A 16,001-nucleotide genomic window follows, 5' to 3' on the forward strand; every position below is an offset into this window, starting at 1 on the left:
ACCTTTTTGGACACTAACGGCAATGTAGCATGGCCAATCCACCTAACCTGCACATCTTTGGACTGTGGGAGGAAACCGGAGGACCTGGAGGAAACCCAAGCAGACATGGGAAGAAACGTGCAGACTCCACACAGACAGTGACCCAAGCCGGGAATCAAATCTGGGTCCCTGGGGCTGTGAAGTAACTGTGCTAACCACTATGCAACCGTGCTAAGGAGCAGAACACATGATCAATTTATTGACCGAGAACTAATGGTGATGCAACGCACGCAGAGTGACAATGGTTTCCTATCGATGATGTCCAAATCATTTAAAAAAAAATTTAAATCATATCCTGGCCCTAGTTGTAATCTTTTAGTCTGCATCTGTTAATGACAGTGTGAAATGAATTACGCAATACCGCCAGATCAGTTAAGTGTATAAATGGGGCTGAAAGAAACAGCATACATCCCACCTATATCTCCAAGGAAGACGAAAATGAAATGCTTTCAGGTTCCAATTCTCCTGATACTGCTGAATTCTATGTTTACGTTTGCATTTCCCTTGGCATCTGAGATAAGTCAAAATGATCACAGTTTTGCTAAGGTATTCAAGGATTCAAAAGTGAACTAATAACTATTCCTTTATTTTAAATAATTTGAAATGTCCAATGTTTGAAAGATGTTAATGTATAACGTGCGTTTCTGCTTTTCCAGCAATACCTTAAACGATTGTATGACTTTGAAGGTGATGCTTTCAATGGTCTGAAAACAAGCAGTGGTGACAGTATAAGAGCAAATATTATGAAAATGCAAAAGTTCTTTGGCCTCCCCATAACTGGTGAACTGGATTCTGCAACGTTGGTAGTAATGAAGAGACCTCGATGCGGAGTTCATGATGCTCTTCAATACAATCATTTTCCAGGCAATATCAAATGGCAGCACACAAACCTGACTTACAGGTAGATGTTGTGGGTCCCTGGTATTTGTTTATGGTATTTTTGCTAATAGCTAATTCTAACTTATTTTTCCATTATTTTCCAAAAGAATCACCAAGTACACGCCAGATATTGACAAGGGACAAGTGAATAGAGCTATTTGGGCAGCTTTCAAAGTGTGGAGTGATGTCACACCGTTAACTTTCACCAGGGTTATGGATGGTGAAGCAGATATTATGATGTCCTTTACACCTAGAGGTAATTTATAAGCATTCTGATATTGAGAGAAATTAGGAAATCATAATTAAGTATTGTAATGATTTATCTTTTCAACTTTTTTCTGTTACTAGTACATGGTGACGGGTATCCGTTTGATGGACCTGGTGGATTTCTGGCCCACGCTTTTCCACCAGGACAGAGACTTGGTGGTGACGTTCATTTTGATGAAGAAGAAACTTGGTCGATAGACTCAAAAGGTATTGAATCATCGCAGAATATATTCCAGTGTCATCAAAATATTGAAATGTCAAAATTGAAATTACTGTTATACCTATTTTTCATACTAGCCATGTGGATCATTATAAGTGCAGAAATGTGCTCGTTAAAACTCTTTTGGTGTAATATCATTCCTCACCCTAAACAACATTTTACCAGAAGAATTGTGTTGAAGATGTGATAACAGCTGCATGATCATATCACATGTTTGATCGTAACTTGCATAATAAAGCATACTGTACAGGCAGATTGTTACATTATTTCTGATTTTAGTTCTATATTTATTTATTATATATAATGTTGTGACTTTATATTAATCAATTCTCCACAATTTCTTATTCTAAACTGAGGCTTTAACATTCTCTTTGTTATAATAGAATTTTGGAAATGTGCTGTTATGATGGAATATTATGTATGGATTTGCAGGATACAACATATTCATGGTGGCTGCTCATGAAATCGGCCATGCTCTGGGAATGGCTCATTCTCAAGATGTGGGAGCTTTGATGTTCCCCCAATATTCATATTTTAGTATCCAAGACTTCAGTCTACCATATGATGACGTTCAGGGAATTCAGGCACTCTATGGTAAGTTCAAATCATTTTTACAAATAAGCGCTTACATAACTTTACTGACCATAAAGTGTTCCAGTTCATGTTGCCATATATCAAAAATGTTCCTTGATATTTCAAGGTAAGAATCTGTTATTTAAGATTTGGCAAACAGTCAATCTGATATGTTAGCAATAAATTAACCTCATTGTTTTAAAATAAAAAATAAAAATCAATTTCACCCAATAAAAATAGACAAATATTTTCAAATGGATACACTACCAGTATCCTATTCAAGTTAATTATAAATATCCAGTACTCAGAACAAATCTACATTATTTATTTTTAACTGATTATTCATATTGGATATGTTTTAAATATGATAACCTAGGTTCATCAAATAAACCTGACCCAAAACCTCACCCAAAGACTCCAGAGAAATGTGATCCTTCTCTGTCCTTTGATGCAGTCAGTAAATTGCGTGGAGAAATTATGTTCTTTAAAGACAGGTATGCAACAATTTTCTCTGCAAATTAATGAAAATACTTCTCTCTATTTCTTCATGTAAGTCATTTACAAGTATTGTGAAATGCTAAGATCCCAGTGCAGATCCCTAGGAGACACCACTATTCACATCTTATATTAATTTGAGTAAATTCCCTTTACCTATATTCTATCTTCTACCTCCTAACCAATTCCCTACCCATGTTGACTCTAATTTCATATGGTCTTATTTTTGTTCATTTATCTTACAATCTGCAATAGTTCTGTTGCTAGCTTTGCGAGGAACACATCTAGTCGGGTGTTCTCAGCTTTTTCTAGACCAGCACCAAATACAGAAACATGAAATAGGTTTTCTCCTTTGATTTCATGTTTCCCAGGAATAGCAATAATCTCTACTCTCAGCATATTACCTCTTACTTATTAGATGCTGTTGTGTATTTCTAGCATTTTCTGTTTTTATTTTAATATGTTCACAAGCATTGCAGTAGATAATCTTTACATTTACATGAATAATGAAAATGTACTGTTGCTAAAATGGTGTTCAGGAAATATAGGGCGGAATTTACTGGCTGTTCACTCCGGCGGGATATTATGGTCTCACCGACAGCACACGGGTAACCCTCTGACTAGGGGTGCAGTCAACAGGAAATCCCATTGACAACTGGTGGGACCAGAAAGTCCCGCAGGCGGGCTGCCTCTGCAGCCGAAAAACATGCGGCGGGTTGGTCCGCCCATGGTATTGGCTATAGAGTGAAGAGATCAATTGTCAATGCATGACAATTCAAACACTGCAGCCAATTACCCTAATACTGTAGGGTGCAGCTCTACTTCTAGTTGAGTGAGCTGTTCAGTGTTCAATACCAACATGAAGGTAATAACTAAATATCAATAATTTTTAAAAAATTGTATGGCACTAACCTTTAGAATTTCTATTTAGGTTCCTTTGGCGTATTCACCCACAAGTGCCGGATCCAATATTAATGACAATCCAAGCCCAATGGCCAGATCTTCCCTCAAAAATTGATGCTTCGTATGAAAATGCCTTTCAAGACATTACTCTATTTTTCAGAAGTTAGAGATGTTTCCTGAATTTCATCATCAATGTTGTGCTTTTGTAATATTGAGAAATATGTATTCATGTCATTGTAAATTTTCCTACTGAGTGTAATGGATGTTGATACCAGGGATTGAAACACAAACTATAAAGCACTACAAGATTGGGTGTGTAAGGCCAGATGTAGATTCAATTTCCACTGCTGTTCCTCAACAATTAACAAAGTCACTCCACAAGCTGGAAACAAATCTATGGAACACCAACAGAGTAGATGTTATAGTCATTTGGTAGTACAAAATTTGATTGTTGCTGAAAATGAGACTTATCAAAGCTTTTCATCTTGCATGCATCAGGTCACTTCACAATAATACCAAAATATTGGGAAAATAACAGTTTATACTGTATGAGAAGAGAGGACATTAATTGGTAGAGGTGGAAAATGCATCAGTTGATGATGATTTGGCAGTTAACTGTCAGTTACCTTGTAATTGGAACCATCTGATACTCCAATTAAAATTGGAGACTTCATATCATTCAGACTATTTGGCAGAATAGACACTAGGAAAAGTTAGAACTTTCAAAACCACTGGTAACTCCTAAGTATCTAAGGTCCTGACACTTCCCAAACCTCGCCCTAGACCTTCCAACTAGCCCCCACACACAACCCTGATTACCTCGCCACCCCTAGACCCACTGGCTAACCCCCACCCTTCAAACTACCCCCCGAGCCCCCAAATACCCTCCCAACCCCATGACCACCCAACCAACCTCCCAGACCACAATGGCCACCCCCCCGACTACACTCCCACCCCTGACCTCCCCCACCTCTCTGATCACCTCCATCCACCCATCACTCGACTGCCCTACTCCTTTATCCACTTACCTTGCATACTTCCCTTTTCTCCTGTCAGTGGGTAGGAGTTACCATTTTATGGCAGCTCGTACCATAAAAAGGGGCATGGCTTCACTTCCCGCGATGCTGCTGCCCTGCACTGGAAGGACTCCAAATCCAGGGAGCTGCACATTTCTCACCAGGCCCGGGTCAGAAGATTAGGTGAGAAATGTGAAGTCCCAGGTCTGGGTAAGTAACAAGGAGTGAAGTAGCAATCCAATGGTGATTGCCACTCCATGGAAGTTTTGGGCCACATAATTTGCTTGAATCATATTGGTTTAAATATCATGCTTAAACTGTGCTAAATTTTGAATGAGATTTGCAATTCATTTTAATGATATATTCAAATAAGCTGTTTCAATTATTTTAACAATATAGAGAACAAATATTGGGCTGTCAACGGATATGACATTTTACCAGGATACCCGAGGAGTATCTATGCTTTGGGTTTCCCCAAAACTGTGAAGAAAATCGATGCAGCAGTACAAATTAAGGAGACTGGAAAGACAATCTTCTTTGTGGGGAACAAGTGCTGGAGGTATGAGATTGAACTTCATGTAAATCTTCCACTGAAATTTTAAATAAGCACACTTTCTAAAAATAATTGCGCAATGTCCTTTTGTCTATTAGTTATGATGAACGTGCAAAAGAAATGGATAAAGGATACCCAAAATGGATAGAAGATGACTGGCCTGGAATTGGTGACAATGTGGATGCTGCTGTTCAGCACAATGGTATGTTTTCATACAAGGCACAGCGGTCTCTTTCATTAGCATCTCCAGGATGTCTCAATGTACAATTGCAATAGATTCAATGTTAAGTTTATACCAGAACACAAAAATAGTTCACTTAGGCATAAAGATACTTCAAAATCGTATGGATGTATCGTTCCCTGGGGGGCCACCACACTAGCGAGCAAGCTATCACAGGGAAGTATGGCCAAAGGAGGGGCCGCAGCACAGCTCCTGATGGGGAGAGTGTCTGGCAGAAAGGGGGGGGGGGGGAAACTCTAGATAGGGGAAAATACAGGTGGAGGTTGTGGCGGAGGATGGGGGGAGGTCACAAGGGCATGGTGAGGAGGGGACAAAGGGGTAGACAGGCCAGGGAGGAAATTGGGTTTGGGGGTGGTGCGAGTGTAGAAAGCCGGGTATGAGGACAGATATGGCGTCAGTAGAAACGAGCACCAAGAATAGCCATTTTGGATGGCCATTAAGCAAAGGGAAACCCCAGAGTGCAGGGGCACTGCCACATGGTTAGTATGATTGACCCTGCAATGGCGGGAGGGGGGGGGGGGCGGTGAGACAGACAGACAGAGACCACCCATCAGGATCATCAGGGGACTTAATGACCCAGTAAAAAGATCCAGAGTCTTTGCCTATCTGAAAAGTCTGAGGGCAATGTTATCTTCCTCCAAGAGACACAAATGAGGGAGAAGGACCTATTGAGGGTAATAAAGAGCTGGGTGGGACAGACTTACCAATCATGCTATGGAGCGAGAACTAGTGGGATGGCCATACTGCTCAACAAGAGGACAGCTTTCACGTCGACAAAGACAGTTACAGACCCAGTGGGATGATATGTTGTGGTTAGTGGTGTTCTGGAAGGGGCTCCAGTGGTCCTGGTAAATGTGTATGCTCCCAATTGGGACTACATGGAATTCATAAAGAAAACCATGGCAGAATTCCCCGACATAGACTCCCACTGACTCATTATGAAGGGGAGGCTTTGACTGCGTACAGACTATCAAACATCGTGAGCAGGTTAACACCTTCATGGAACAGATGGGGGGCAGTGGACCCCTGGAGGTTCTCGCACCCAAGGGAGAAAGAGGGCGATAAGGGGGGAAATTATTGCATACAAGGTGAGCAAGGATAGGAAGGAGAGGGCGGCTAAGCAACAATTGTTTGACTCCATACTGGAAATAGACCACAGTACTCTACAGCCCTGACCTTGGAACTACTGGATAAAAGCAAATTACTGCAGATGCTGAAATCTGAAACAAAAGAGAAGATGCTGGAAAATGTCTGGCAGCATCTGTAGGGAGAGAAAAGAGCTAACGTTTCAAGTCTGATGACTCTTTGTCAAAGCTAACAGACAGAGAAAGTGGGAAATATTTATACCGTGGAATGAGAATGAAAGATGAGTCATAGCCACAGAAACCCAGGGAAACCGGGTGCTAATAGCCACAAAAACCAAGGGGAAAGAGTGCTAATGGCAATCCCCAAAGAGAACAAAGGATGTGAAAGGTCAAACAGCAGGGAAACTAACATCAGAGAATGAACTGTAGATGTGGGGGGAGGCGAAGGGGGAAGCAAAGAGGAGAAAGGTGAAGGAAAGGTGGATAAGATCGGGGGGGAATTAAATATATATTAAGAAAGAAAGAAGTGGTAAAAGACAGTTAAAATGAAATTGGATGAAAACAAATGGGTCGAGGTGGGGTAGAGCTGATCATCTGAAGTTGTTGAATTCGATGTTCAGGCCGGAAGGCTGTAGCGTGCCTAACCGGAAGATGAGATGCTGTTCCTCCAGTTTGCGTTGAACTTCACTGGAACATTGCACCAGGCCAAGAACAGACATGTGGGCATGGGAGCAAGTTCTTTGGTTAAAATGGCAAGCAACAGGAATGTCAGGGTCCTGAATGCGCACAGACCGAAGATGCTCAGTAAAGCGATCACCCAGTCTGCGTTTGGTTTCTCCGATATAGAGGAGACCACATTGGGAGCAGCGAATGCAGTAGACCAAATTGGAAGAGATGCAAGTGAAACGCTGCTTAACCTGTAATGAGTATTTTGGGCCTGGGATGTTAAGCATGGAAGAGGAAGCGATTGCATGGGAAGGTGCCATGGGTGATGGGAGAGGTACTGGGTATGGTGGAGGAGTGGACTAGATTGTCTCGGGAGGGAACGGTCTCTGCGGAATGCTACAGAGGGCGTGAAGGGAAGATCCCGTCCGGGTAGAGAACACCAGAAGTGATCACCTCCCTGGATGCAGAAAAGGCCTTCGACAGGGTCGAATGGAGGTACCTCATAGAGATGCAGGAACAGTTTGGGTTTGAGCCAGGGTTCACCGCCTGCAAGAAACTACTGTACAGCAATCCCATGGTGAGCGTACGGACGAACACCACCAGCTTTGAATACATCCGGCTGCACAGAGGCACAAGGCCCTTTGTCCCCATGGCTGTTTGCTCTGGCAATTGAACCATTGGAAATCGCCCCCAGAGCGGCGAAGGGCTGGAGTGGTACCCAAAGGGGAGACAGAGAGCATTGAGTCTCACGCTCTGCAGATGACCTGCTCCAGTGCATCTCCAGCCCCCTGGCCAGCATGGAAGGAATAATGAAACTCCTGAAGGAGTTCTGAGCGGTCCCAGCTTACAAGCTTAACCTGAGTAAAAGGGAGACTCACTCCCGCTCTCCCTTGCAGGGAGGATGCAGATGATCAAGGTAAACGTACTGCCCAGGTTCCTCTTCCTGTTCAGATCCCTCCCGATTTACATCCACAAAGCTTTTTTTAACACAGTAGAAAAGCTAATCATGACATTTGTTGTTTTTGGAGGGAGCCCGAGGATTAGGAAGAATGTCCTGCAGAGGAGGGGAAATGTGGGAGGCCTGAACTTCCAGTTCTACCACTAGGTAGCCACCGCAGAAAGTGTACGGGGTGGGTCAAGGAACTGGGAGTGGAGTGGATGAGGATGGAGGAGAATTCCTGTGCAGGGACACACCTCCGAGCGCTAGCCACAATTGCACTGACACCCCTCCCGGCCAGATACTTGAAAAGCCCAGTGGTAGTAGACATGCTCCGAACATGTAATCAAATGAGAGAGCACTTCGGGTTAACCAAAATGTCCACCTTGGCCCCACAATAATGGACGCCTCCTTCAAAAGGTGGAAACAGGACAAGGGGTCACTGTACATGGACGGTAGAGTAGCGACTGTGGAGGAACTAAAGGAGAAGTTCCAGTTCCCGAGAGGGAACGACCTAAGATACATACAGGTCAAAGACTTCCTCCACAAGGAAACAATGATGTATCACCAGATGCCAGAGCAGTCTCTGCTAGAAAGACTATGAAATGCAAGCATGACCGGGGAGGGGAACTTTGCGGACATGTACAGGAGACTGTTAGAAGAAGTTTGCTCACTCCTGGACAAAACAAAGAAAAAGTTGGTGGAAGGACTAGGCAGGGAGATAGGGGGAGGGCTCTGGATTGAAGGACTGCACAGGGCAAATTCCACCTCTACGTGTGCAGGGCTGAGCCTAACACAACTAAAGGTGGTGCACAGGGTGCATCTAATCAGAACACGCATGAGCAGATTCTTCCTGGAGGTGGAGGACAAATGCGAACAATGCCAGGGAGGCCCAGCCAACCACACCCACATGTTCTGGTCTTGCCCCAGACTTGTCAGGTATTGGACGTCCTTCTTTGAGACCGTGTCCAGGGTTGTGGGAGTGAAGGTGGAGCCGTGCCCATTAGTGGTGGTCTTCGGGGTAGCAGAGTAGCAGAGAAGCCAGAGCTCTTCATGGGCAGAGGGGCTGATGCCCGAGTCTTTGCCTCCCTGGTTGCCCGGCGGAGACTCTAGCTTGGCTGGCGATTATCAGCACCACCCTAGGTTGCAGAGCAGACTGGCAGTCTGACCTGCGGAATTTCTCAGGCTGGAGAAGATCAATTTCACCATCTGTGGGTTGGAAGAAGGTTTTCACAGGACATGGAAGCTGTTCACCAACTGGCTTCAAGACTTGTTTGTAGCCTGCAACCAATAAAGTAGACAAGGGGGACACAGGAAGTCACAGAATAAGGAAGAGAAAGGAAGGAGGGGAGGGCACAGTGGGCATTGGGGAGGGTGGGGGGGGGGGGGGGGGGGGCACAATAGTACCCAATGATGAACCCGGAACAGGCAGATGAGAACAAAACCACAAGACAAGTTGCTGGCAAAGTACTGCCTGAACCAATGTAAGCAAACTACTGACATGTTTTGGCCGTGTCTGGCCATGTAGCGTTTGCAACGAAATATGATCAAGCCGAATAAAAGAATGTTAAAAATTGTTGCGGATGCTGGAATCTGAAACAAAAACAGAAAATGTTGGAAAAACTCTGCAGGTCTGGCAACAGCTGTGGAGAGAGAAAATAGAGTTAACGTTTCAAGTCAGCATATTCAGTTTTTTTGTGTAAAAAAAATATTTTGGGCTGGATTCACCGTCCCGCCACATTTGTTTCACCCCGCCGGCGGGATGCTCAGTTACGCCGGCTGCTCAATGGGGTTTCCCATTGTGGGGCAGCCCCACTCCACTCCAGCAAAACGGAGTATCCCGCCAGGGAGAATCCAGCCCTTTATTCTTTCTTTCTGCCAAGTTTAATTATGAAGACACGTGAATGTACAGTGTAGTAAAAGATAAATAGTCAGGAAACTATTTTTACTACTTTGAAAGCTATAAAGACCAATCTTGCCACATATTAGCATTATTAGCCTCAGCTAATATAATCCTTCAAATAATATAGGATTCTATGAGATAGATATTTAATTTGACACCTGTCACGGTACTGATGTTACAGATCAGCAGGTCGTTGTAGAAACCACACAATTTAATTTCTATTGGAAAGGAAAATTGGCCAGTTTTTCGAAATGCAAGTTGACCCGCAATGATTTTTACAGTAAACTTTTGCTTACATTTTTAAGTTGACTTTTAAAATTATAAACTTTACTTTTTCAGATAACGTTTATTTCTTCCGTGGATTCGCAATGTCTGTCTATGACAACCGGAACAAGCGAGTCATTAACATTGTGTATGCAAATTCAGCAATTTGCAAATAATTAATCCATTTCTGCCATTTCTTGAACAATTTAGAATTATGCCGAAGATTCAAGAATTACTACTCTTGTCTTTGAATTTTGCTATAATACTGTTCTAGTTTCTGGCCTTGCTTTGTCATTTGATTTTCATCTGTAACTATCTTTATTCATTCGAATTGCGAAGTAATTTCAAGGACTACTTTTGTGGTTCTACTTTTATTTGCTTGTATCCACTGATTGCTGTAAGAATTTAAGAAAATTAAAACTCTTATGCTTTCAATTCATTTAATCATAGTTATTCTTGCCTTACGGAAATTGTAACATAATTGATCTGAAAACTTTCCCAGTTAGCCTCACCTCTTTAGCCAATCCACACAAACCTCAGAGAGAACCTTATCAGATTGAAAGGAAATTAAGTGAGGTGAATTATGTGGTAAAATCGCCGGATAGGAGATCTCACCGAGTGTGTCATGTGAATATGCTTAAAAGGTACTTTGAAAGGGAAGGAGAGAAAAAGGAGGAGGTTTTAATGATTCTAACACAATGTGATGAACCAAATCCAGATGATTGTGAATTTGACATACCTCAAATTAAATTGGAAAATGAGGATGTTCTTAAAAATTGGGATAAATTGTTGAGTTACCTTCGAGAGGAAAAACGGACTGACCTGAAAGAGTTATTGATATCATATACATGGATTTCAGTAAGGCGTTTGATAAGGTTCCCCATGGTCGGCTCATGAGGAAAGTAAGGAGCTGTGGGATAGAGGGAAATTTGGCCAATTGGATAAGTAACTGGCTATCACATAGAAGACAGAGGGTGGTGGTGGTGGATGGAAAATTTTCAGACTGGAGACCAGTTACCAGCAGTGTACCACAGGGATCAGTGCTGGGTCCTCTGCTATTTGTGACTTTAATAAATGACTTGGAGGAGGGGGCTGAAGGGTGGGTCAGTAAATTTGCTGATGACACCAAGATTGGTGGAGTAGTGGATGAGTTGAAGCAATTGTGCATAATTCTATAAAGAATATGCTGAGTCAGTTGGCCTTTTTCCAGTCAGGGAATTCTGCAGTCTCCACTACCATCCAGCTAAAAGCTATCCACCACAGTCTTCTCCACATCTCGGCATGTGTAGCTGACAAAAGCAATAATGGTGCTGTTACTGGTAGCACAGACCTGATTACTTATTGAATTTCCATTCCTTCTCCTTGGCATCTGGGTGGTGGAGTAAGTGGGGGTGTATGTCTGAATTGATACCAGGCCAATACATGGTTTGCCTTGCACATCACTTACATTTCTCAATACCCTGCTGTCCTTCATGGATTTGGTAAGAATCTGTCTTCTCAACTTTGTAGGAATGATTACTCTACCCGGTTTGAGTAAAAATCCATTTACCACAGAGAGGTCACCTTTAACACTTCTGAAGCTGGAATAGCTTGCATTTGACCATCCATCAGTCATGTGGTGAATCACTCGCTGCAAACCTGCATCCTTTGCAGTTTCTTCTTTAATTAGTCTTAATTTGACATCAGAAATGGGTAGTGCGTCAGCTAGCATGTTAGCTTGAGCTTCTATCACCTGCACAAGACCTGGAATCTTATCTTCATGTTCAGTAGCTCATGATAAGATATATGCAATGATCAGATCTTTTCCTGGAGTATATACTGAACAAAAATCATATTTTCTTAGTCTCATTAGCATTCTTTGCAATCTTGTGTCATTTATGTGCAGAAGCGGCCAATGATCAGTCTCAATCACAAATGTAGGTAGACCATAAACATAACAGTGAAATCTTTAAACACCTGTCAACAGACCAAGACATTCTTTCTCAATCTGTGCATAGCGTTGTTTTGTGGGCATCATGACTTGAGAAGGTACCGATCTCCACAGATCATTTGAAGTCTTCTGTAGAAGAACGGTACCTATCCCATCTTGACTCGCATCTGTTGAGATCGTTGTCTCCTATGTCGGATCGAAAAATGTGAGAACTGGGGCTGTGGTCAGTGTGGATTTGAGGTCAGACCAATCATTACCATGTGAATTCTAAGAAAAAGAAACATTTTTCTTGATCAATTGTCGAAGAGCTGTTGTCCTAGACGAAAGATTCGGAATACATTTGCAAAGAAAGTTGACAACTCCAAACATTCTCAATACTGTTTTTTTAATGTCTTTTGGAACAGGCATTTTGTGTATAGCTTTAACTTTACCACTATCTGGTTATACACCATCCTTAGATATGAGATCTACCAAAAACTTCAGTTTGGAAATCCCAAATTGACGCTTGGATTTGCTAAGCTTCAATCCATATGAATCAATGTGTTTAGCACTTGTAGTAGCCTGGAATTCTGCTCTTCTGGTGTTGCAGACCAAATGATAATATCAGTGATGTTCACCGGTATCCCATCAATACCTTCTGCAATGGTTTCCATTGCTCTATACGGCGGATTAAAAGTACAGACCTTTCTGATGGACTTATCAAGTTGTAGCTGCCAAAATCCTGCGCCACAGCATTAATGGTGTCAGCCATGTTGTCTTCTTTCGGGCCTTTTACCCCGGATGGCATTTCTGCATACTGACTCGCGGCAAGCTCACTCGCTCGACATAAACTTATTGCATCTTCTAATGATAAATTGTGCTGCCTAAGCAAATGATCACACAGTTTTCATTTTTAATACCGAACATGATTTGATCACAGAGGAGGGAATCTGTCAGCATAGAAAACTTGCAAGTCTGTGCTCTTAAACGGAGATTTGTGATGAACGAATCTACCGATTTTCCTTCTTTTTGCACCCGTTTTTCAAAACATATATCTTTCATATGTTTCATTAATTTAAGCCTTACAATGCAGATCAAACCTTTCCATTACTGCATTAAAGTTTTTTTTTGTTGTCACTATCTTCAAAGCGAAATGAATTAAATGGCTTGTGGTCCAGCCACAGTGAGAAACAGCACCATTTTTCACTGGTCACTGGTTGATCCCAGAGCTGAAGCAGAGAGATACTGTTGCTAAAACTTCTCCAATTTACATCTAGTTTACCAGAGGTTTTTAAGTGTTTGGGAGTCTGCAGACCTTCCACCTCTTCTTGTTTCATTCTGTGCTTCTAGATGCGAATGGCTTGTGGAGTGCAATGGGGTTTTTTTCACGAAGATTTTTTTCTCTTGACAAAGTTTTTATTTGATAATCTTCTTGCTAATCGAACTAAACCTAACTAAAAACCATTAGCAATCACTCCTAGTACCATGTTGTGTTCTTTGTTTCAGTTCTTTCAGGATGGTAATGGTTGGTGTGCTAACAAAGAACAGCAAGCTGTGTTTAATAAACAAAGCTAATTTATTATACTACACTGAATTAGATTCAAACATATTACTGAGGAATTAATTAAGTAAAGGTAAACTACACATCTACACTATTAACTATACTATTAGTTCAACTATCTCACAACTACTCTGTCTTGCTCTCTTTCACTATCTCCATCTATCTCCAACCACCTCCCTCTATCTCCCAGCAGTCAAGAAGGCATGTGATATTTATATGGTTGCTATATAGCACCATCTAGTGACTAGAGTAGTAACATTACATTAACCCTTTATGTGCTTTACGATATCCACATATTGTGACACCGCTCTCTCCTGAGTCCAGCGGGGTCTGGGCATCCCCTGTGACCACCTCGTCATTGCTGGCAGATCACCGGAGCCGTACCTCTGGAGCCTCATCTGTGCTGCTGGAAAAGAGATGTGCAATCAGCTCAGTGTTCATCATCCGTCTCACCCGACGTGCCATCACCTTCTGCATTATCGTCAACAACTTCAAGCAGATATTCATAGTAATTGTCCTCAGATTCAGTATCATCTGCAATGATTTCACCTGAAAAATATAACATCATATATGGAATTATTTGATTATGAAATAGAGTGCCAAGTTCAAAATCAGAGAGTTCTTATTATGTTCATTCTTTCTTCAGATTTTGTTTTCATCTTTGTTTTTCGGATTCTTCTGGTTCCTCGCTGCGATGAGATTGATGGAAAACTGTTCTTTGGTATTTGTCTCATCAACTGCATGCACCGCTCATGCATGGTCCATGGTAGAACGCGCAAAACATTGTTTTGCAAAGTGCCCAACACGGCTGCACCTTGAACAAACTTTTCCAAAGACCGGACATTGCCGTGGGCATTTCGAGTGCTACACATTTGGCACAAGATGACAGCGGCAGCTCCTGGAGGCCACTTAAAATGGCCACCTGCACTGAGACCATGTTTCTTCATGACGTGCCTCACAGCACTAATGGTGCTGGTTTCTTCTTCCATTTTGACGCCCAAATTCTTTGAGCAGAGTGTGCCTCTTCTTTGTGCAGCAATCTCGCTCACCTGGCAAATCTTCTCTACCTTTTCCAATACTACATCTTCCTCCCGCAATAATATCGTCCAGTGGAGGAGATAGAAGAGAATGAAGGGAGATACGGTTGATGAGCCATCAATTGAACGCGAGACGAGTTGCTGTACAAAAGTTAGGCTTTAATAAGCTAGAACTTAGCCCTACGGTCGACTACAATAAATGGACGACTGCCGGGCGTTCTGACTATTTATACCTCAGTATGGAGGCGTGGTTAACTCAGCCTCTCGACCAATCGGAGACCCGTCACATGACTGGTCTCAACCAATCGGTCGAGAGGCACATGACCGACCAGGGCTAATGGTAAGCCGGTGTTCTGCACCAATGGCAGACAGCTATGCAAATCATACCACCACATTCACCCCTTGCGGAGAAAGAAGCCGGGGGGGGGGGGGTATCAACGAGAGCCGGGGGCGGGGGGGGGGGGGGGGGGGGGGGGGAGCTCGTGGTATGAGTAGCAGCCGGGAGAACAAAAATTTTCTCTTCTTTTCTTTTATTACATTTTTGGCTTCCCACTGGCCCAGACAATTAGCAATAGTACACAAAGTCCCAACAAAGACCATGGAGCTGTTGTAATTTAAATCGATTCGATCAGTCTTTTCGTGGCCCGTGAAGTTCTGGCAGACCGCCGCAGTGGAGTAGGTGACGTCGGTTCAGCCGATGGTGATGGTTCCGCTGACGTCCTGGAGTCCGGGAGCGATGGTCCTTGAACAGTCTCCGTCACCCGAGCTTGCTGTGGAGACGCCATGGATGGGGAAGGGGTGGCCTGGGTGGGGCGCTGGGGGGGAAAAAAACAGGGGGTGGGTCTGTGGTGAAGGGGGAGGAAGGCCACACACCCGCAGGTGCCAGGTCCCGGAGGGAGACCGTGTCCTGCTGACCGTCGGGGTACTCCACATACGCATGCTGCGGGTTAGCGTGGAGTAACTGGACTTGTTCCACCAACGGGTCGGACTTGTGCACCCGCACATGCTTCCGGAGCAAGATGGGTCCGGGGGCGGCCAGCCACGTCGGGAGAGGGGATCCGGAGGACGACTTCCTGGGGAAGACAAGAAGACATTCATGAGGTGTCTGATTTGTTGCGGTACAGAGGAGTAAGCGGATAGAATGTAGGGCATCGGGGATAACCTCTTGCCATCGGGAAATAGGGAGATCTCTGGACCGGAGGGCCAGTAGTATGGTCTTCCAGATGGTACCATTCTCCCGCTCGACCTGTCCGTTACCCTGGGGGTTATAGCTGGTCGTCCTGCTAGAGGCAATGCCCCTGTTGAGCAGGAATTGACGCAGCTCGTCGCTCATAAAGGAGGACACCCGATCGCTATGTATGTACGCGGGGTAGCCAAACAGGGAGAAGATGGAGAGGAGGGCCTTAATAACGGTTGATGTGGTCATGTCGGGGCAGGGGATGGCGAAGGGGGA

At 43.5% G+C, this 16,001-nt stretch overlaps 1 protein-coding gene across 1 annotated transcript; it reads left to right on the forward strand.

Moving 5' to 3' along the window:
- The first annotated feature begins 363 nt into the window (after nt 1–363).
- On the forward strand, nt 364–10,480 carry LOC119977623 (collagenase 3-like). The gene is made up of 10 exons (XM_038818766.1): nt 364–585; nt 696–940; nt 1,026–1,174; nt 1,267–1,392; nt 1,838–1,999; nt 2,355–2,472; nt 3,405–3,538; nt 4,792–4,951; nt 5,044–5,147; nt 10,117–10,480. Exons 1-10 carry the CDS (start codon nt 424–426, stop codon nt 10,215–10,217), a joined length of 1,461 nt encoding a protein of 486 aa, XP_038674694.1. The 5' UTR covers nt 364–423; the 3' UTR covers nt 10,218–10,480.
- The last annotated feature ends 5,521 nt before the right edge of the window (nt 10,481–16,001 follow it).

The sequence above is a fragment of the Scyliorhinus canicula genome, chromosome 14 (assembly GCF_902713615.1).
Source record: "Scyliorhinus canicula chromosome 14, sScyCan1.1, whole genome shotgun sequence".
Classification (NCBI taxonomy): Eukaryota; Metazoa; Chordata; class Chondrichthyes; order Carcharhiniformes; family Scyliorhinidae; genus Scyliorhinus; species Scyliorhinus canicula.